Below are 22,666 nucleotides of genomic sequence, written 5' to 3'. Positions count from 1 at the left end.
AACTTTCAAATCTGCACATCAGTCAGAAAGCTGATAATGCCTAAGTACATTCCATACCATTTACTCTTTGTTTCAAACTTAACTCTTATAAACAACACTCCATACAGACACGTCACGGAGATGTTCGGGCATGTTGGATAACTGACCAGTTAGGGGCCTGCTGTCACAGAAAACCTTCTTGTCATCGTGGACAGACCTAGCCAGACCCTGATGCCTTTCTAAAGTAAGGGGTCCTCACACTGCTCCCTTTGGTCCTGTATGTTAGAAGTATTCGGCTTTGACAATAACCCAAAACAGAATATTCTGTCCCCAGTCCTTCAGGGACTGAGAGGAGCAGCCAGTCAACCTGTGTTGACATAGACCACACAGAAAGGAAGGGCTCATTACACAGGCCCCTCACAAACTATTAAACAAATATCCCAAGTGATGTGCAGACATTTCCAAAGATGGATCAAGCAGTCCCTCAGGAAATCTGGAACAGTTAAAATACCTTTTTTCTCCTGGTGACTCCGGTAGGCTGTAAGCTCTTTGCTGCTCTACAAGACACAGAACAATAAGATGAAAACTAAGTCAGACAAACCAGCAGCTGCGTATTAGTCTGAAAGGCATGCACTTAATCACTTTCCTTCACTGTATGTACCATCAGTTGTGAAAAAATAAGTCACTTTATATAAGTAGGGCATTGCTCTGGAAATCTTTATGACTCTCCCTAGTTTGGAGAGAATGGCAAAGAAGCCAAAACACAGCAACATTTAACAATTTTATGAACTAAGTTAGCATCAGCAAGGGATAGCAAATATTTTCAGAAGTACGGAAAGTTAGTTCTATCTTTTTGGATATTTCTCACCAGAGCCTCATACCTTACTCATAACACTAATTACATATAGAATCGATAAATATCTTTGCTGCTTTTTAAGTGAAGCACAAAAGAAAGTCTTGAAGTCCATTCTAAGGCAGAATCTGTTTTAACGTAGCTGCAATGCCTGTATAAAACCTGAGCAGCAGCCAGTTCAGAAATGCCCTTCATGGCTCATGGGGAAGGGAGAACCACCTGTCCCGTTGGACTTACTGGGGGCAGAGGGGCAGGTGCAAACAAGCTGCTCAGGGCCCGCCTTGTTTCAGGAAGCAACTGGAGCACTTACTATGGGGGTGGAGCAGAGACACAGATTTAGACAGTGGGAGAGACTGAAGCAGGGAACAGCCGCTGGGGAGCACACCACGCACAGAGCAGGGGCAGACCCGTTCCCATTACAACATGGAAGCGTGACGGGGCAGAACTAGGTTGCAGAGGTTGAGCCAGACATATGAGGAGGAAAAGTCATAAATACATATCCCCTGAAATGTGCAGCCATCAGTGTTGAACCTAACACTACCTTGTAGGTAACAGAAAATCTAACTTAAAGAATTTGAAGGAGTTGTTTTATTGCTATTAAATGTTCCACAGATTAAGTCTCAGGCAGAAATCAGCATCCTTACTGTGAATAGGCTGAGGTTCAGGAGATGCCAAGAGAATAAAGCCTCTTCAAAGTAATCGAGCTAATAAGGCCACTGAACAAAGTCTGATAGGAATCCACCCATTGGTGAGCAATAATTTTCAAAAGTGCATTAACTTCACTCCTCAGGTTCTTAAATACAGAACACTTTGTCCATCTTGGTGAGGTTATAATTACCACCACAATATTGACAATGTCCCCTTCTCCCTAAGCCTATAATGTACCAAAGGGAATTATATATAGGGTTGGATTTTGTTTTATGTATATAAGCACTAAAAAATAAAGTTGCCACTATTGTACTATTGACTAAAAAAAAAAACCCCAAAAAAGATGATGTGACAGTAAGTAATCCTTTGGAAGTCACAAGTAAGAGAGGTCACAAATAAGAATAAAAAGGACAGAAAGACCACTGTATCTTAGTATATCTGTATTACAGTTCATATATGGGAGTTTTCCATTGGGGCAAAAGGAGACTTGGAGTCTACTCAAATAGAGAAAATATTTAGGACTATTCAAAACTCTTAAGAGAGGGCCCTAGCTGGTATAGCTCAGTGGATTGAGCGCAGGTCTGCCAACCAAAGGATTGTGGTTCAATTCCCAGTCAGAGCACATGACTGGGTTGTAGGCCAGTTCCCAGCAAGGGACATAGGAGAGGCAACCACACATTAATATTTCTCTCCCTTTCTCCTTCCCTTCCCCTCTAAAGATAAATAATAATAATAATAATAATAATAATTTTTTTAAAAAACTTGAGAGAGGATTTCTAACAAACATCAATTTACCTCTGACTAATCTATGCAAACTAAACAATGAAACATAAGAATATACCTTTGAACTACTCAAGCTTTCACACTGTGCTTTGATCACACACAGGTGAAATCATTCCTTTTTTTTAGGACTGAGGGTGGAGGGTGAGAGCTGGGGGTGAATGGGGAGGGGGAACAGGGTGGTAGGAAAATGGAGACAACTGCATTCTAACAATAAAAAATAATTTTAAAAAGTTAACCTAGGTGCCCATCAGTAAATGAATGGATCCAAAAACTATGGTACATTTACACAATGGAATTCTATGCAGCAGAGAGAAAGAAGGAGCCCCTACCCTTTGCAACAGCATGGATGGAACTGGAAGGCATTATGCTGAGTGAAATAAGCCAGGCGGTGAAAGACAAATACCATATAATCTCACCTTTAACAGGAAGCTAAACAAAACAAACAAGCAAGCAAAATATAACCAAGGACACTGAAATGGAGAAAAGGCTGACAGGGACCAGAGGGGAGAGGGGGAGGGAATTTCAGGGGAAAAAGGGGAAGGATTTACAGGAACTAGTATAAAGGACACATGGATAACAAATAAGGGGGGTGGAAATAGGAGGGAGGTGGGGAGCACTGGGGGGTTGGGCTGGAATGGGAGTAAAAGACAGAAAACTGTACTTGAACAATAAATTTTTTAAAATTTTAAAAAGTTAACTTGCTCTCCATAGTCCAATAGTTTTGACTATGATAAATGGTTTCAGTCCAAAGATTTGCAACTATATAGGAATATCTGTTGGAATCTGTACATTTAGTGTGTAACCTCAATCTAAATTACCTGTTTGTAATTCTCAAATATCTATTGAGAATCTCCCACAGACCAGTCACTGTTGAGGATGGAAGCTCCAAGTGCAAAGATTATGCTTTCAAGGTTGTTCCACATAACATAAAAATGCAAAGTAACCACATACTGGAGAATATCAAACTTCAAATAATACTGTTTTAAAACATACTGTCTAGCCCTGGCCAGGTAGCTGCTGGTCAGAGCATTGTCCCTATACAAAAAAAGTTGCAGGTTCAATCCTCGGTCAGGGCATACACAAGAATCAATCAACGAATTCATAAATCAGTGGAACAACAAACTGATTCCTTTCTCTTTCACTCTCCTCTCTCTCTCTCTCATCAATAAATTAAAAAATATATAATTAAAAATATACCATCTAAAGAAAAGCTTTTATTCATAGAAAAACCAAAGGATGTCAATTTTTTGTATTTTCTAACTCAAATGCAAAGAATTAAGGATTGTATGTTAGGCAAAGATACCCTTCCTCATTCATTAAAAAATTTATAAGTGAGGGCTCTTTTCCTTTGTAAACAATCAATTTTCTTTAACATCTGCTCAATAATTTCAAATTTCAGAACTGACTTGAAAAATCAGAGATATTCCAAACATAAGGGCGAGGTCACCATTTTGCACATTTCACAGAAGACTTAAAAGTATTTTTCAAATAGTTATAGTATAAAGTTAATTCGTTACTTAGGACTGTGAGTAAAAAGGTGTCAAGCTGCCATTTAAAGGACTCCCAACCTCAGCTAAGATTAGGGAGAGCTGGATATCTGAGGAATACTCATGGTATGAAAAAAAAATACAGGGAAGATTTAATCCATCTTCTTTTCCTGCCCCCTAAAAGGTAACTATCCTATCTTTCTCTAGTCTGCTTTTCTTTCTTCCCATTCCAAAAATTAAAATTAACACACAGGTAGTCTTGTTTTCTCCTCTTCCAAAAGACTTCCCAGGTAGGGCACGGGGGTGGGGTGGGTGGGGGCACACACCAAATTGCACTTGTTCTGTATTTGATGTATCTGGACAACAATATTTTTCAACAAATATCTATTGAGAATCTCCCATAGACCAGTCATTGTTGAGGATGGGAGCTCCGAGTGCAAAGATTATGCTTTCAATGTTGTTCCACATAACATAAAAAATGCAAAGTAACCACATAATAAAGCAAGAATTTTAAAAAGGAAAGAAAAAAGAGTAAAATACAGCCTATTTTAAATGTTCTACACCGAGAAATTGTGAATACTTAGCACATCTCAAATTTTCTGAGTCTTTTAAGACTCTTAAAGAGATAAAAAAGTTATTATCTAACACACTGACAAAAATTTTATTATAATGCTATACATTACAGAGTAGCATGACTACTGCCAACCATGCCCTGAAATGCAATGACTACATAGTATTGTATGTGCAGACAGTGTGACATAGTTACATTTCCAAGTAAAGCTGAAAATCAGGGCAGAGGCTGAGGGGGGCTGCCAGGCAGCTCAGAGTTGCCTGTAATTGTTCCAGTTCTTGGTCTGAATTCAATTTAAAAAAATCCGTCAAACTATATGCCTATAATTTACACCCCTCTTTGTAGGTATACTATATTTAAGTTAAAATTTTATTGCATAAAATTTACTTCTGAATGCTTGCATTGCCACAAAAAAATGTTGAGATACATTTATTCATGTTTCAAATAGTTCTCTTATTTCAACTTTCTAAAGTTCATTGCTAAATAAAGAAAGGAAATCTACTTTGCAGTGGTTTGCCTCTGAGGAGTTTGATTGTTTCAGCAATTTACATATAGGAAAAAAGTAATTTTTATACTTCAATAAAATCCTCTAAAATCCTCACAAATAATGAGCCTAGAATAAATTCTAGTTTACACTATCCTTGAGGAAAACATTTTATTCAAAGAATAAAGCAACAGAGATGAGTAGACAAATTTGTAATTTCATCAAAATCAAATCTTTAACTTGTGTGATATCCAAGAGGAAAAGATTTTGCTAAGCGTAGAAAAACTCGTTGTGAAAACACAATCGAAAACTCGTGCCAGCTGCTGTTGTCTATTCTGTGCACTTTCACCCACTGAAACTCTGCCCTGGAGTGGAGCGCTGTCAGAGACAAACAGTAAACAATGCTCACCTTCACTTGAATTGCACACTGTGAAATCGCGCACCAACCGAGTTCTTCCTAAAGAAAGTTTGGGCGATGAGCAGGAATAAGAACGTGAGCGAACTCCAGAAACCAATGATTCCTAAAGGAGATCAGAATGATGTTTTTAAAAAAAAATACTACATAAGACTTGAAAGTATATGTTCACCCTGAATGGTACCAAATCAGCATCTTTGTTAAAGGATTCAACCTGAAAATCTGGGATGCAATCTCATTGTTTCTGTTTGCCTCTCACAATTTTAAATATTATTGCCTCTTTAGTGCTTTGGGGACTGGCTCCTATAGATACTTTAGGTGCAATTATGACATTCCAACCAAGTCGGTTAAAAGTGAAACATGAAGTCAAATGAGTTTTTCTCTGCATATTTAACAAATCTGGCTCTTTTTCACCTGAGTTGTCAGTTATTTTTATTTTACACTGTAGCATTCAAGCAAATTCTATACTAATGTATCTCTCTATGCTTACTGATTGTTGAAAGGTAGAGGGACAGTCATTTATAATGATGAGATTTTAGAACTTCCAAAGAGCTGTTTAAGTTTATGATGTTCGCCGCAGCCTCTAGGGACGCATGTATCAGGCCACCACACAAATCTTCCTGGGCTGCGCTCATCTTTTAATGGACTTTCCGTCCGGCCTTTCCTGGGGTGATGTTTGACTATCACTGATTTACAGACCCTCATTCCTTCCAAATGGCCTGCCATTTTCATTCCTGTTTTTCTAATTACATACTATTTCTGTTATAATGTTTGCAACATATATAAAAATACAAGATGGCAAGGTAATTAAAACATGGCTTTCTTACATGATCTAGAAAATTTAAACGAATATGCAATAGAACACCATTACACCCACTTATGGTACCCAACTCCCCTCCAACAGACAGGGGCCTGCTGGCCTTAGGATTCATTCCACCTATCCATTTGTAAGATAGCACTTAAATTTAGGGCTAAAATAAAGTAATGCAAAATTTATTACTAAAATGAAGCCATCAGCAACTGTCCTTCACAAGCGTTGGTCTCTTTGGTTCCCCCTAAGTGAAAACACATGGTTTCCCGAAGCTCATTGGTATAGAGAGCCTGGAGAAAAGTTGAAAACAGATGCCTGACCCTGCTTCAAAGGGGCTTGGGCTGTGGCTCCCCTGGCTGACTTACGAGGGAGGACCCTCTGGGTCTGCATGTCAGCAAGGCCAGCCCACGCTGGCCTACGACCCTCACAGTGAGCTGGCCACAAAGGGCCCTCGCCGAATGCCATCCTCTGCCCTGACGTCATACGTGGGAATCATTTTGTACAATAATGGGACTTTGAAAATTATCCAGAACCCTCAGGTAAAAAGTTACACAGGATAATGACAGAAGCAAGGCAAGATACACTTTAAAGGGCAGATCCTTCTTAAAAATGGGCAACACTGAATTGCTTCATAGCGACTGAATTACTCTGCATCCCAAGTAATGATGAGTTTCACATTCCATCGAAAATGCAAAACTAAGAAGGATCTACATCAACAAACATATTATCCAGAAATATCACATGATCTTCAGGTTCAAAAGACTGTGACAGTTCCACAGGCTTCCACGCTGAGGGGAAGGGTCCTGGGTCTGGGGTCAGAGGCCTGGCGCTGAGTCCTGATGGCTCGCCAGGCCTGGGGAGCCTCCTCTGCTCAAAAATTAAAACAAAGGCACGACTATGTCCGAGGTGAGCGATGATGTGATTACGCATGTTGCACACACATAAAACGCATTTTGGACACTGCAGATTATACCACAAAACCCAAGCACCATCACAACAGCCGTGTGTTCATGTGGACACAGCACATGCTACCTCATAGCGATGAACTCCGCTGAAGAAGAAAAAGGGATACGATAACACAAATCAAAAAGGAAAAACACACGTCCAAACACAGAAGGGCTTTCTCTGTGAGACTGGAAGGGTTTAATCTTTTGAAAGATAAACACAACAAAATGAAACCCCCATACGAGAGGGCCAATGAGAGAAAAACCTGTCTCCTATGGAAAAACTGACAAGTTTATGGTGTTCCCCATTAGTTCATGCAGTCAGGAAGGCTAAACAAACATCACCTCTGCCTTAGTGACATTATTCACCTCGTCACCCACGCCAAGTAAAATTTTATGTGAGCAAAACAAGTTTGATCACTTACACCCACTGAATACTACCAGTTTTTCTCTTTTTGCCTTAGGGATGATGGGAGAAATTATTGTGTAAGATGGTAAAATTTTCCAAGTATGTGAAAGATTATATGTTCTGGTGGTGAATTAATGAAAACAAATCAGCCCTTGGAAGATGGAATATACAAATTAGAGTAGGAGAGATTAAAAAGACAGACTGTCAGTCAGCACATGTGTCCCCAAAAGAAAAAAATGTTTATACATGTGAATAAAACATTTGTCTTTCCGAGATGGATATACTCAGCTGACACATTTTCCTTACTTAGAATAAACCACATCCATACCAGTGAGAATACCTTTGACTGCAGGTTACTTGATAGAGAAAGTGACTCAGTCCTGCCGATGTTAAAATCTGGGTCAGTGTTGGTCTCAAAAGAGTCTAGCTCGTCCCCACTAGGAATCCCAGTTCCCGAGGGACTCTGAGACGCTGGCGGGTGACACGGGCGGGACTGCTCCGGCGGCCCATCCCCTTCGCTGTCGGCATCCAGAGCATCGAGGCTGGAGCTGAAGCACAAAGTGGGCAAACGAGTAAACGACCGAGACAGCAACAGGGTCTCTGGTTTCTATCTCTGAAGTCAATTCCTCAGTGGTGTGAGGTACAGTGGGTACTCAATTAATTTCTAAAAAAAATTTCTATTTAAGTCATTTTTATTGGTTTCCCCAACCCCAAACATCCCTTTTTCAACAAAATTGTGTTTCCCTGAGTGCACATTTCTACCTAAGCAAAGGTCCTGTCAGGGACTCTCAGATACAGAAGCTGGTTCGAGTTAGTATCACCCAATTTCTGTTTTGTAAATGTAATTGTTGTAAGCCCTAAATAGTGACCCTTTGAATATTAAAAACGCAGACAAAATAGAGCCACTGAGCTGTTGGGGAGGTGGAGAGCTGCACGTGCCCACACGTGACCACACACAGTGTGACATTCCCTGTTCTCCTTGGGCCAGAGAACTCAGGGAGGAGGGCAGCAGCACAGGTGAGGACAGACACGCAAAGGGCTGCCCCGGGCTGGTGTCATGGCACAGGTCACACAGGAATCAAGTGAGGTCCAGACTGTGTCCCATTAGATTATCATGTTCAGAAGTTTTAAAAATTGTCCCAAGAGAAACTCATCTCAGAAGCAGGTAGTAGTTCTGCTTAACTACTAATGCTTTTCTTTCCTTATTTAACCTTGATAACCATACAATTTAAAGGAAAGAATTTGACCTTTCACATTCCTGCTTACTCCTTAATATTTAGATTTTCAACCACTCCCCCTTGGAAACTGACAGCCTTCACAGGTATGTTAACTGCCCAATGAATGTTTAAATTAAATTTATTGGGGTAGCATTGGTTAATAACATTATATAAATGCCAGGTGTAGAACTTCGTAATACATGACCTGAATACTCCATTGCACACTCACATCCAAAGTCCAGTCTCCTTCCATCACCACACATTTTCACCCCTTCGCCCTCCATGTCCCACCCCCCGACTCCCTTTCCCCTCCGGTAACTACTATTCTGTTGTCTGTATCTAAAATGAAAAGTGACAAATGAACAAACAAAACAAACAAACTGCATTTTTAATTGCCTTTTTCTTTGGTTGTTACAGTTCTGAAGTTAAAATTTTAAAAACAATGTAATGAAAGCACCTTAGTTATGGAATGTAGAGAACCAAAAAAATTAAACATTGAATAATGCACTTGGATTATTTTTCTTGAAAAACCACAGGCTATTCGATGGCCACTAAATGTCTGCTCAATACATGACACGACACTTGGTCCTTATATGGGACTCTAATCCAAACACTTAGCTATGTCTGCAGTCTGTGGACTTGTCCACGGCAAACCTGGCAGTAAGGGAAGGTCGGTGCCGGCGCCGCTGAGGTTTCCGAAGTGGGGTTTTTCTCCTTAACGAGCACACGGACAGCTCTGCCTTGGCATGCAGACGGGAAGGATAGACTGCAGGTGGACTTCACGTTTTTCTTTAGTTCAACACTCACACATGTTGGAGTACATGCAATTATTCCTCATGAGAAACTAAAGCTTAGTGTGGAAGAAAACCTTTCCAGTCAACGTTGGAGCTATGAACATTATGGTAACAGAATTACAGATCATTTACAGTGCTATATAGTTTTATTAATTCATCATTAATCTGAGGGTAGAAAGAGGTCTGGGGGTGGAGGGGGGTCAGAGGTTTGCTGATATCTTGTGCCTCTGTGTTTGTCTTTCAACTTGTGGTGTCTGTACTAAGGAGAATCACTTCAGACAGCTGGCTGCCTGCGAGAACAGCCTATTTTAACACAAGCCTTCCTGGTTACATACAGTGTTTCTCCATCACTGTGAATACACCCTAGAAGGATTACTATTACTTTATTTTGCATACTATACTTTAAAACATTTATTTTTCTGTTAATTCAAACTGGCTATACTTTTTCTTTGTTATTAACCTAAGATATTCAATATTATAGACAATATTTTATGAATTACCTCTAGGTTCTCATTTGATAATACCATTTTTCAAAATCCCATTAGTGGAATATCAAATAGATTCGGTAGGTTGTAACTAGAATTTTTAAACTGTATAGAGTAAAAAAATATTAGAATACATTTCACATGTTATTTCATAAACTGTTTAAATTTTATGTGTATGGGGAGGGGAGGGGAGGAAAGGACTGGTTCAGGGTGTGACAAGCATTTCTTACTTCGGAAAAACAAAAAGTGGGTTTAAAGATATATTTTAGAACAGAACAAACATGTCTCCTATCCACTAATTTTCTGCTGTATAATTTGTTAAAATAAATGCTGTGTTGCTTATTTTCCCCTTTGTAACTTCTTAAAATAGCTATTAAGTTTAAGTAACATAATGGTTACATATTGTACATACAATTTTACTTTCACCAAAATATTGCTTTAAACCCTAGAAAATTTAGGACTTAGGTCCCAGTCAGCTTGTCCCTGTGTTAACCTTGTTATTGTGCGCTCCTGAATCTTTCCCACATTAGAAGTTCCTAGCCTCTCAGCCTAGGATTTGCTTATTTAAAAATTGGGTGCATTTCACTTCAAGTTCATTAGCAATTTGTGTTACTCGCTCCCACCATGACGCCCACTGAGGGCAGGGTCCCACAGTCACCCCAGAGTCAAAATGGGGCTTCTGGGGGTGAGGAGTCCTTTCTCCTCATTCCTACGTGTGTCAGAGGAGACAGAATATGCAGGAGATAAAGTTGGCCGGCAGGCCTGGCTGGAAGAGTTTCCTTTTAGCACATCTTTCTTCCCTTGCCCCCCACCCTGCCCCCTACCAGCTATGACACTTTTACAGATAATTAGATTTTACATTAAATTATCTTTACACAAACTGGATAGTTTTTTCTTACATTTTAATATGGCAAATTCTAGCTACAGCTGTGAGATATGTTAAATGTCCCAGGACAAGGCCATCATCTGAAAGTATTATGCAGAATGCCTGTGGATATTTGCATAAGCAGAACAGAGAGACCACTGGTGCCTTTTTCTCCCTCTATTCCTAGAGTGAAGAACCCACTCACCTCTCGAGACCTGGGCCACAAAGTGGACAGATCATGAAGATTCTATCAGGATGTACTAGTAACACACAGTTAAATCTGTTTCTGCAGAACTGTATGGACTCTTGCCTGGTGGAGAGCTCAAAATATCCCATCAATTTAATGTACAGCCATGACCACTCAGCATCTTTTAAACCATAATTTGAAAAATACAAATCTAAAGAAAACCTTTCATTGTCCTATGTATCAGACACTAGTTACCGTTGGTACCAATACCTGCTATAAAGTGTTACTGCCTCAAGGGGTGGTACATTCACACAAAGCGCAGCGTGGTGAGCGGCCTGCACCCAGGATGGCTGCCTCTCCTCCCTCTCTCTCCTTTCTGACCAATGAAATCGCTGCTGAATACTTACTTGCCTATGTGGATGTTCATTCATAGATAGACGACTATACACACACACAGATTGAATGTGCATTCTATATTCATTCTGACTCAGATTTTATGTGTGAAAATTAGTATAATCCGAGGTCTTGGGCCTGGGCTGAGTGGGGAGGGGATAAGCTATTACCTAAGGAAAGCGGGCAGCAGAATAAAATGAAATTAGCAGAAATTGGCCTTTTTCCTAAAGAAAATAGACAGGATGGATGGATACGAAATAGATACAAAACTACAAAACATACGTACACATGCATTTGCATCTGCATGTAAATACACACATCACTTCACACCGACACCACTGTTTGAATAGCACCTTGGTGTACACACTATGTATACACACTTGTGTACACACAAGACAATATGTGCAAGGAAGCTAAGTTACAGAATATGAAAATAAAATGAACACCTATGATCCCACCCAGCTTGAAATTTAAGTGCTGGCCATACCACTGAGACCCTTTTATTCCTTCCCATCCCCATTCCCTACTTTCCCCGCTAGATGCAATAACTATCTTTAATTTGGGAATTTTTTTCCCTCTTTGTTATTTTGCTTTATTTGTTTAATAACTTAAACTCATATGTATCTGCCCTGTAATAATAAATTGCTTAGTTTTTGTTTTGTTCTGATTGTGTAAAAATGAAATCATTAACTAAGTACTTTGCGCCTTACGTCTGTGTTCAACCTCATGTGTCTGTGATGCATATTATGTATGCAGATGCAGTCAGTTCATCTTCACCACTGCACATCACTTCTCTGGGTAGGCGCACTGTAATTTATTCATTCCCCACTGGGGTTATTTCCTGCTCTATAACTACTCATGTGCATGTCTCCTAAAACACAGAAGTAAAACTGCTGGGTCATAAAATTCATATCCAAATTGTTTTACAAAGTTATTATATAATTTTCACTCCTATCAACAGCAATAGAAGTTTCTGGCTTGCATTTTCATTAAAATATGGTGTTGCCAAGGCATCTAATTGTGGTTTTCCTCTATGGTGTTTTTCTCAGTCTTCTTAATTGCCTTACTTTCAAAACAAGGAATACAGAAGCCTAAAAAGCAACATTTTTTATGTAGAGATAAAAATGATAGGGACAATAGAAAACAATAGAATTTTCCAATTTCCACTAAAAGGTCCAAATTTTCTACATTTTGAGGCTACAAGGTATGATTTTTCTACACTTTTCCTCTAAAATATAGCATCTTACCTTCTTTTCTTTAGATGACTTTGTTCCTTTTCAAGTCCGTGAAGACCAAAAGAAAGAGTTAAGTTGGAGGTGTGTGAGCTCGACGGTGGTGGGAAGGGCTGCTGGGCCTCAGTGCTGGATGTCAGGTCCTGGCTCTCACCCAGCGGGCACGTGCCAGCGCTGGCCACGGCAGCAGGGGTGTGTTCGCAGCTCTCAGGGCCCAGCGCGGAACCCATGGAGTCGGGGCAGGTGTCTGCAGTGATTTGCTCTACGTTGATACAGTTAATATCCAGATCGCCAACCTGGTAGTCAAAAGGAAAACATTTGCTAAGCAAAAGCAGGATGGATTGGCTTAGCTAAGAATAAATCTTGCCCAATTTAAAAACATCTCTACTTTATCTTTTTTTTGTTTTGTTTGTACTCGCTTTTGTTTCGTTTCATGTAAGCAGAGAATTCTTTCATGATATGTTTTTGTTCAGCTGGCTGCTATCCCAAAATTCACAAAAGGAAAACGACAACTGAGCGTTTTAACATTTTATGAACCACTGACTCAAAATGAGAGGAAATGCTTTAGATGCTTGAGAAAAGGCTAAAGACCAGGCAGCTTCATTTTAAAAGTAGTGCGTAGGAATTTGGGTAAACAAGATAGTGGTGGTCCCATAAATCGGAGTCTCCCAAGAATCACTCCAAACAAAAAGAAGAATAAAACTGCATAAGATGAATGGCCTTAGGATAACTAGAAGAAAGAAAATGCCCCAAACATTAAATTACCTGGAAATAATAAAACGAGCACCGAATCTCAACAAACAACCTGTCATACTCCACCATAAACCTTTGCAGAGAGGAGGGGAAGTCTGCACAAATCTGCATGGCAGAGAGAACAGGGGCTGGCAGAGGGCTGAGGCTGACCTAAAAGTCATTCTGGGAAGAGAAAATGCACATGGGAGAGAGTTCCAGTTGATCATAGCACTTGCCTAAGAAAGGGGCTCAAAAATACAGGTGACCCGAGGTGGCGGGCATCAAAAGGCATCGCTTCCAGGAGAGAAGACAGGAAAAAGAATGAGAATGACACCACTTCAATATAAGGGTGGTGAAGGGGAAACGAAGCAGGAGGACAATTTAGGCACCTAAACTAACCGTCACAGTGGTAACTTACTAAGGCAAAAATGCTGAGACTAGTGGGTGCAAGTCAGATGAGTACCAGGGTACTTAACGACTCAAACCATCTCCTACAGCTACTGAAAGATTGTTACTTACATCACTAGTGAAATTATCAATGCCATAAAAGATGACCAGAGAACTGCCCCAGATTGAAGGAGATAAAAAAGACATGATGACTAAACGCAACACAGGAAACTGAATTTACTCTTGTTACAGAGAACCTTGAGGCGACTGGCTAAAATTGAATAAGGCGTGTACACTGCTAATAGTACTGCATCAATGACGGTTTGCTGATTTTCATTACTACACATGCTTATGTAAAAAAAAAGAAAATGTCCCCTTTTTAGGAAAATATACCATAAAAGACTGAAGAATATAGGTGTACCATGTTTTCATTTTTCTCTCAAACTGAAAATATATTATATATATTATATGTAGTATATAATATATATTACATACAAATAACATGTATGTGTATATGTGTAGTATATACTATATATGTGTAGTATATAATATATAATATATTATATACAAATACACAATATATTATCTATTATTTCTATTTTAAGCATTTGTGTGCATATAAACACATACTCAGAGGATAATAAAGTAAAATATTAATATTTGGGGAGTTTTGATAAAGAGTATAAGGGATTCTTTCCATTGAATTATGTGGGCTTGAAATGATGTCCAAATAGCATTGTTTTCCCTCATTTTCACAGTAGTTTTATCAGGTGAATTTCCTCATCAGGTAGGTAGATAACCTTGAGAATTCATGGGAAACAGCACTGCAAACAATCTAGCAATCTTTTTTAGGTTTCTGTGCCATGCAGAGGGAACGGAACGGAAGGAAATTAGATAAGATTCTTTCCAGATATTGCTGGATATTATTTTAAATATGCAGAATTTGAACTCCTTGTTCTTCCTATTCCAATGGACATGCGGACAGTCAGAGAAACAACACGATAAGGGTACCACGCTGATGTAGTGAACTCTGTGATTTGTGTCCAGGTTGTCAGTTTCAGTTCTGTTTCCACTGCACACATTTGGTGATCTGCAGCTCCACTGCAATTTCCCAGTCACCTGTTTGAGTTCCCTTTAAATGTATGCTTCACGTTATTAAAGCAATGCTTCTCTCATATTCCCAAACAAATGACATCTTAACTTCATCTTTAGTTTGTAAAGTTTTATATTTTGAATGCATCTTAGAACACATAAAGACATGGTTTCCTACCTTATAAAATTCCAGTCACAGAGAATGTTAGCTACTTGAGTTAAGTGAAAATGTTACAGTATCCACTGAGGCTCAGAGGAGAAGAAAGAAGGAACAAGGAACAAGAAGGAGAACTCAAGAAGTATTTCATTTAAATGTTTAAAAAACATGGCAACAGAATAAAGCCATTAAAAGCAGAACAATTAGCCTGTATCTTCAAAGAACATCCCCAGAACTCCCACTTTGCCCTACACTCTGTGCCTCATCCTAGATTTCATAACCAGCATTCACATTCAGCTGCTTTATGCCAAAAAGCACACCAGCTATTTATGGACTGATGTCCACTCCTCTGTCATGCTGAAGATCAGCAACCTGTGCATTTACACAATGCATTTGAGGTAACAGTGTTTTATAAAATGCAAAAAGAAAAAGCAGAGATATTCAACTAAAGAGATGAAATTGAGATCTACTAGACAGAAAAAAGCTTATAAACTTTTAGATATGTTAGATATATCCACAAATATCTATAAGTAATAGGATATAATATATGCATACTAATGACAGTAAAAAAGGGTAAAATACCTTATTGCTAAATGAGCATATATATGGTGCATTTATATGGAGACTGGGTTTTAAAGTCAGGGGATAAGACAGAAAGTGGGTTGTCCAAACTACCCTTGAATCCCTATATCTCCCATAAATTAGAGTGTGCAGAAATCTTTAGATCTAGAGCTGTATTTTAATTTTTGTATTGTATTAAATAGTTATTATAATACAATTGTATTATAATTGTACAACACAATATTCTATTAAAATATAAGGGTCACTAGCTAGAGAAAAGAATAAAGAATAAATCCATACACAGATGCACAAACCACCTGCCTTTATGAGATCTGATTCACTAATCCCTATCAGGGAGTGGGCAGGGAATTCTACAGGGTTCCAGCTTCCCTGTAACATGACACCATTATGTTTTACTATTAAAGCTCCACAACCTTATTACATGTTAATAGGTGTGTTGTAAAGATTAAACAAGTAATTTATGTGACAGCATCGTTTGGGGTTGCCACCCAACTCTTGTTCATCTAGCTCTTGCTGGATTTGAATGCGAATACTGCTAAAGCAGATCGCTACACACATTACTCTCTGAAAAGCTGTAGAGGAGAAACCAGACTCCCATTTATCATTTCCTATTTTGGCCCCACTGAAGAGCTCTCATGTTTCTGTCATCTGGCAGTCAAAAGACCCCCCTCCTGGTGCACCTTGGTAGGCAGGGTGTGCTGTGCTTTGAAGGAAGGACCTCGTTCAATGCTCACATGATGAGATTCCACTGCAGTGACCTTGGCACTGCACTTGGGTTAAAATTTTCAGAGGAACACAACAATGCCGAATATACTTCTGACGTGCTCAGGCTTTGGAAAGAGGGCAGATCCGCCTTGTAATGTCAGTCCCGCCTTACCTGATCTATTACCATGCAGTTAGTGTAGACTTCATCGCCGCCGTTCAGCATGTCAGAGAGCCGGCCTGCAGCACGGAGCGTGCAGGGCTGCTTGGATTTTTTGAGGACGTCAAAGGAGCGATCTAGAGGAAAAATAAAAACAGGAGAAATAAAGTGTAAGGAATTTATTTTACAGTTAACTTTTATCTTCTTTATCAAACTATAAGAAAAAATAAAGGTTGCCTTTTTTAAGTTGGCATTTTGCTACCTCCACTCATTCAGAACTATACGCAAGTATTTTATTTTCTACACCTACACCTTCTCAGTTATCTAAAATCATCCTAGAGGATATATCGTTCTAGAGAAGTATATGCCCATTTCAAACACTATTTTTCCAATTGTGACAGATTTTTATGAAATCAACAGACTTTTGCTTTTAATTTCCAACAGATCAAACCAAAATTCACTTTATGAATCACTTGGAAGCATGAGTGATTGCATGCGATTCCTCCAGTGTCACTGACGGGCTCCAGACCTTTTCCTAAAGGACCGAGACAGTGCTCAGCCTAGCAGTTCTGGTTCCGGGCTGCCCAACGAATATGTGCACTCCCATACAGAGAGGGTTTTGCTTCTGTTTCAGTTACAGAAATGTTTTTGCTTCCTTCCATGTTCTCAGCTTGGTTCCAAATGGATGAGCTTGCTCCAGGTTAAGTCCCTGGGAGTTGAGGTGTTACTGTGTTTGTAAGGAAGGAAGATAAAGTTGAAGACAGTAAAACACAGTGAGGCCAAAATACCTCATTTCCTGTGTCTCTGGCTAAATCGCTTAATTTTCAGATACCTTTACAGGGTTTCCCCATCTGTAAAAGTAGATTATTAATATGCCTCCTCATTGTGTAATTATGAGGATTAAATTAGTTCAGACATGTAAAGCACTTAACACATGCCTAATTACCACATTTGGCCATGTATAATGCTCTCCCATGTATAATGCACACCCATATTTTTGTGCGCGTTATACACGGGATTATTATACCCATTATTATACCCATGTTACGTAATCATTATACCCATGTATACGGCACAACCTTATTTTTCCCTTAAAAATTTGGGCAAAAGGTGCATGTCATACACAGCAAAATTAAGTACTTAGTCGGTGCTTGATAAACACAGTCACTATTATTATATTTTGTAACCATTGGTAGTTATTTTAATCATGTTCAATGTGCAGTACAAAGTTATTAATACTAACCATAGGCTGTTATCACAATCAATTATCAATATCCATGAGTGACTTTAACAGGATAGATTCAAAGTTATAATACATCTACAGCAAATGTCATCCTCACTGACATTCCATTAGGTTTTCTTAGGCGAGTGACTACGAGGAAGAGCATTGCCTCTGTTCCATCAGAAATCACCTCTCCCACCACCTGTCTCACTTCCGTCATAAAACCCAGGCAAACCCATGGGAATGAATCAAAAATTTAAAAAAAAATTAGTAACTGTTGGGTCGATATACTAGAAATAAAACATTCTGTCTTTTTATAAAAGTTTCTGGATGACATTAGAGAAGTTACAAAGATATAGGAATTGTATGAGCCAAATGGCCCTGGCTCCAGATTCTGCATCTAAATCTCTCTCTTCCCCACAGAACATCCAACAAAGATTTTTATCAAACCCCTTGAGGAAATATACAATGTAAATCTAAAACATTACCTCCTTATATCTATCATGTCTTCTTTTATCAAATTTATTTAAATAGCTAGCAATATAACACACAGATCCCACAAATACTTTATGATCAATTTAGTATACATTTTTCTCCTAATTACACTAAATAAAAGCATGTTCCAAAGGTTATAAATCAGGAACCCGACAAAATCCTTACAATGTGTTCTGAAGTTAGAAAATACTTGCCCGCTTGTCATGTTATGGAATGTTTGAAAACAACCATAAATAACTCAACAAGGCCCTCCGAAGTGTAATTAGTCCAGCTTAACTGCTCTTGTGTCGCAAGTTCACAGACTAAAGCACCTGGCGCATCTGCCACTGCACGTGGGAGTCTGGGGGCCCCTTCGACCCCTGCCATCCCTGCCCAGTTGAACTGCACTGATCACTCCACGGAGGAGCCAGCAGGATAGTTAACAAAACAACTGCAAATAATTTATGGATTTCATTTTTAAAACACAGAACCGAATGAAATATTCCCCCAGATGATCTGGCGCCAGCGAATACACTGCCCCGACACCCACGTTCTGAGCCTCCTAGAGAGAGTGAGCTCTGTGTTCAAATCTCTGCTCAAGGGTGAGTGGGACCAGGAACTACTTCTGTTTCTACATGTGCAGGTAATAGTCATTTGGGATTCGACTTTTCTTTCACAAATATAACTACCTGGCCCTATGCAGCAGGTCAGAATCTACAGGAGATCGTAGCCAGGTGGTAAAAATAAACTCAAACGTGGCAGAGTTATTTTGACCAAGATGGAATCTGATTTGTTCCCTACATGATTAATTTGATCAGTGTTTCTTTTTTAAAAAATGGTGAATTTATTTACAAAAACAGGTCCATAATCTCTTATCTGCAATCCTAAAATTGAGAAAGTTCTAAAAACCAAATCTTTCTTTCCTAAGGTTGGTTCTAAAACACATGTGGTGGCGAAATCGAACCTGAACCCCCCACGAGGCCACGCACGGTCTCTGCCCACCCCCCTCAGTGTGAGTGTTCACGCATCCCACTGCGGAGCTGCCGATGCGCTTGATGACGGCATCACCCCGGCGCATCCTACGGAAGTCATATCATATACATTATAAGCACTACACCAAAACATCTGAGCATTCCTGATTCCAAAATAAATCTGGTCTCAAGAGTTTCAAAGAAGAAATTGTGGATCTCCACAAAACTAACCACAGCAGATATCAGACCAAGATTTTGCCGATCCCTTACCAAATTCACAACTTCCATGTGTACATCTCACCTGCATCGTGACACCCTCTACTGCTCGTCTTTAGATAGTCTTTTGACCCACCGTTTTCTCTTTTAATAAATCCAATTTTCAGAGAAACTCCTATCCCCACTATAAACACAAAGCCAGCATCCCCTACAACATACAGATGGGAATTATACATATTAAAATGATAAAAACAAAACAAGGAAACTACCTTCTGACTAACTACAGTTGCCTATGAAAGCTCAGCATCTACAATGCTTGCTCTTCATTACGAAGGGCGATTATGAAGGATTCAGGAGATGTTGAAGATGCAGCAGTGGCAAGCTGACCTTCTCCTTGAATTAGCAGGAAGCTCAAGAGAAAAGTGAAAGAGAAGTATCTCCTTTCATCGAAATGTAATTCGATGTCATTGAATGTTAAGCTGGGATACCGTCTCCAAGACTGATGGTCCCGGAAGAACTGACCTTACACTTTGGAAAACGTGCTTAGAAATGTCATCATCCTGTCCCTTAGGTGACGATTCCACTGAGACAGTAAGTCTTGTGGGGGTGGCAGGGCACATGACTCCACGTCAGTAAGAAGGGGAAATCCGTCTCCTCTCTAGACGCATCACCCACAACCCACCATGTGGATGCGCTGGGTTACTCATCGCAACTCTCTGTAAGATTGGCCCCAAAGTCCTCTTCATTACACTCCCTAGGGCAGCCATAGCTTCTACTTTCCAAGGGACACTCACTGAGAGATAATAAGGCCTGGAAGTGACCAGACACTGACGATCAGAAGATGAAAGACTTATAAGACCCCCACTCCTTTATTAAGTGTAACAATAACCACTGCCAATCACAGGCTTCAGACCAGCAGAATAAGATTTCTTGTGAAAAAGTCTTTAAAAGTACTTTCAAGTAAACATCAGCTACCTATAGTGTAGTGGCTAGTGGCTGTGCTGTTTCAGCCCATTACAAAGAAACAGTTACAATGCTTTTGTTTCTTAAGAAACCTGATCTTTTCAGGATTTTCAAGATATGGCTTTATTGCTTCCACATGTAACCACTTCAGAAGTAATTAAGTGAAAAATTATTGCCATAAAAAAGACCTTCGGATTCTTGTTTCAATGGGCCCGTAGAAATAATTTATAGTAAGAATTAGGTCTCTGTCTTAAATTAATGCTGTTTTTTGACTTGGGATAGGGAACACACAATGAAATGTACAGATGATGTTTATAAAATTGTATAACTGAAACCTATACAGTTCTATTAATCAATGTCACCCCAGTAAATTCAATAAAAAAATAAAAATAAATAAGTTAATGCTATTTTGTAAACAGTTAACTCCCATCCAAAATAGCTGCAAATTTTAAATTAGTGAAGAGCATTGTGCTGGTTACGAGCATGGGTCCTGGGCTGCCAGGTTCAAGGCGCCGCTCCATCACCCAGTAGCTGCATGACCTTGGGCACCTTAGCTAACCCTCCTGTACCTCCATTTCCTATCTGTGAAATAGGGACAATACTAGGCCTATCTCTTAGTATTGCCTTAAGGATTAAATGCTTTCTATTTCAAGTGATTAGAACAAAATCGCACACAAGGTAAATGTTTGATATCACTGTGCATGTAAATGAGGTAATACAGTTTCAATACTTTATGTAGTTTTAATTCTTAAAAAAATGACTTCAACCATGGTTATAACTTTACATGTTTAAAATCAACCCAAGGGAACTGCAATTCACAAAGTGTTCCTTTTGCTACACAAAGACTTAAAAATGTTGTAACTCTTTTATTTCTGGCTTGGCTCGTGCTAAGAAAAGTCCATCCTGAACGTGCCAACTGAAAACCAAAGTCAAACTGCTCATGGAGAGCCACGTGCAAGGACTCCAGGGTGGGCTCTCAAGAAACAGGAGATATTCTAACAGGGGGACACACAAAGTACGAAGTCAAACCACCAATGACTGCATTTCTCGAGCATAAGGGGAGGGTTTCAGAAACGACTGCACTCGAACATGACGAAGTGGACTCGGGCCAGACTCTCGCTCAGAGCACCCAGAGGACAAACAGTAACTCCGAGGGGATCCCCAGCTCACCCCTCTCCCATTATTCTTGACGCTTTGTAATGGGATCGGTGGGATTCTACAAGGACTTCCCAAAGCAGCATTTTCCATTAGCACTTGCTCGCTGTACTAGAGGCTCCAGTTAGATGTCACAGGAGAGTAAGTGTACTTCACATATAGAATAAAGGGAAATCGGTACTAGTAACGGAGAAGAGTGAAAGGCAGGTGCAGGTGCCTCCCTGTTCCCTGACATTTACGACCACCCTGAGTATGGCAGGAAACAGTTAAGAGCACAGACCAGCCTAGGGCCTCTGAAAGCCGACTTATAACGAAATTCGACTCTCCCGCAAGAAGCTAAGAGCCTGGTAGCGAAAGGAAAATGCGGCCTACTTGCGTGGTTATGTAAGGCCAACACCCAGACATAAACAAACCCGGCGGAGGCAGCCTTCTGCAAACCTGCCGCTGACCTCGTTTGGCCCACTCTGGGCGCCAGGCTCCTGCCTGCGAAACTCAAGTGAGGGCCTCTCAGTCCAGATATCTCTTAACAATGGCTGGGAAGCTTGGTTTCATTCATTCATTCAGTTTTGTTTTAAACCTAGAAGTTTATGGATACAGCAGGATTTAGTCTTATCCACCACAAAAAGGGTAAAACATTCACTTATTTTATTTTCAGTTGTAGTTTACATGCAACATCATTTTGTATTAATTTCAGGCATAAGGCACAGTGGTTAGATGATCATACACTTTACGAAGTGTTCCCCTGATATTTCCGGTACCCACTTGGGACTGTACATAGTTATCACAATATTACTGACTATATTTCTTATGCTGTGCTTTATATACCCAAGGCTATTTTGTAACTACCAATCTGTATTTCTGAAATCCTTCATCTTTTTTACCCAATCCCTAATCCCCCTTTCCCTCTGACAGCTGTCAATCTGCTTTCTGTATCGGAGTCTATTTCTATTTTATTTGTTTTTATTGTTCTTCAGATTCCAGACACGGTGAAATCATATGTCATTTGTGGGTTTATTTCAGAGTTCACTTCCCAGCACTCCACTAAAAGTGTCCATTGCAGTCACCAATGACCTTGCTACTACAGAATGTAGTGGCCAGTGCTCAGGTCTCACCTTGTGTGACCTACGGCCGCACTGGATACAGCTGATTGCCCCTGGGCCTCTGGCCTCGGTCTCTCTCCTCCCAGCCTTTCCTTCTCAGTCTTCAACTCCCAGATCTGGCGGGTAGCGGTGCTCTAGGGCCAGTCCCCAAACCTCTTCTTCTCTTTCTGTCTCCCCTCAGTCCTCAGGTCATCTA

At 39.9% G+C, this 22,666-nt stretch overlaps 1 protein-coding gene across 4 annotated transcripts in view; it reads right to left on the bottom strand.

The window, feature by feature from the left end:
* ARHGEF28 (Rho guanine nucleotide exchange factor 28) overlaps nucleotides 1-22,666 on the bottom strand; it is a 274,573-nt gene that overhangs the window by 80,429 nt on the left and 171,478 nt on the right. For all 4 annotated transcript variants that reach the window (XM_037157034.2, XM_037157035.2, XM_053657369.1 and 1 more), the window contains 5 exons: nucleotides 16,385-16,506; nucleotides 12,573-12,853; nucleotides 7,725-7,932; nucleotides 5,215-5,326; nucleotides 491-536 (listed from right to left, as the gene is read on the bottom strand). In XM_037157034.2, the coding sequence (XP_037012929.2) occupies nucleotides 491-536; nucleotides 5,215-5,326; nucleotides 7,725-7,932; nucleotides 12,573-12,853; nucleotides 16,385-16,506 (769 nt within the window). The remainder of the gene's footprint in view (nucleotides 1-490; nucleotides 537-5,214; nucleotides 5,327-7,724; nucleotides 7,933-12,572; nucleotides 12,854-16,384; nucleotides 16,507-22,666) is intronic.

Source organism: Artibeus jamaicensis, unplaced genomic scaffold (genome assembly GCF_021234435.1).
Source record: "Artibeus jamaicensis isolate MK-2021 breed Jamaican fruit bat unplaced genomic scaffold, CSHL_Jam_final scaffold_369, whole genome shotgun sequence".
In the NCBI taxonomy this organism is placed as follows: domain Eukaryota; kingdom Metazoa; phylum Chordata; class Mammalia; order Chiroptera; family Phyllostomidae; genus Artibeus; species Artibeus jamaicensis.
Note: the sequence above shows the minus strand (reverse complement) of the source record. Positions and strands in the feature narration are given on the sequence as shown.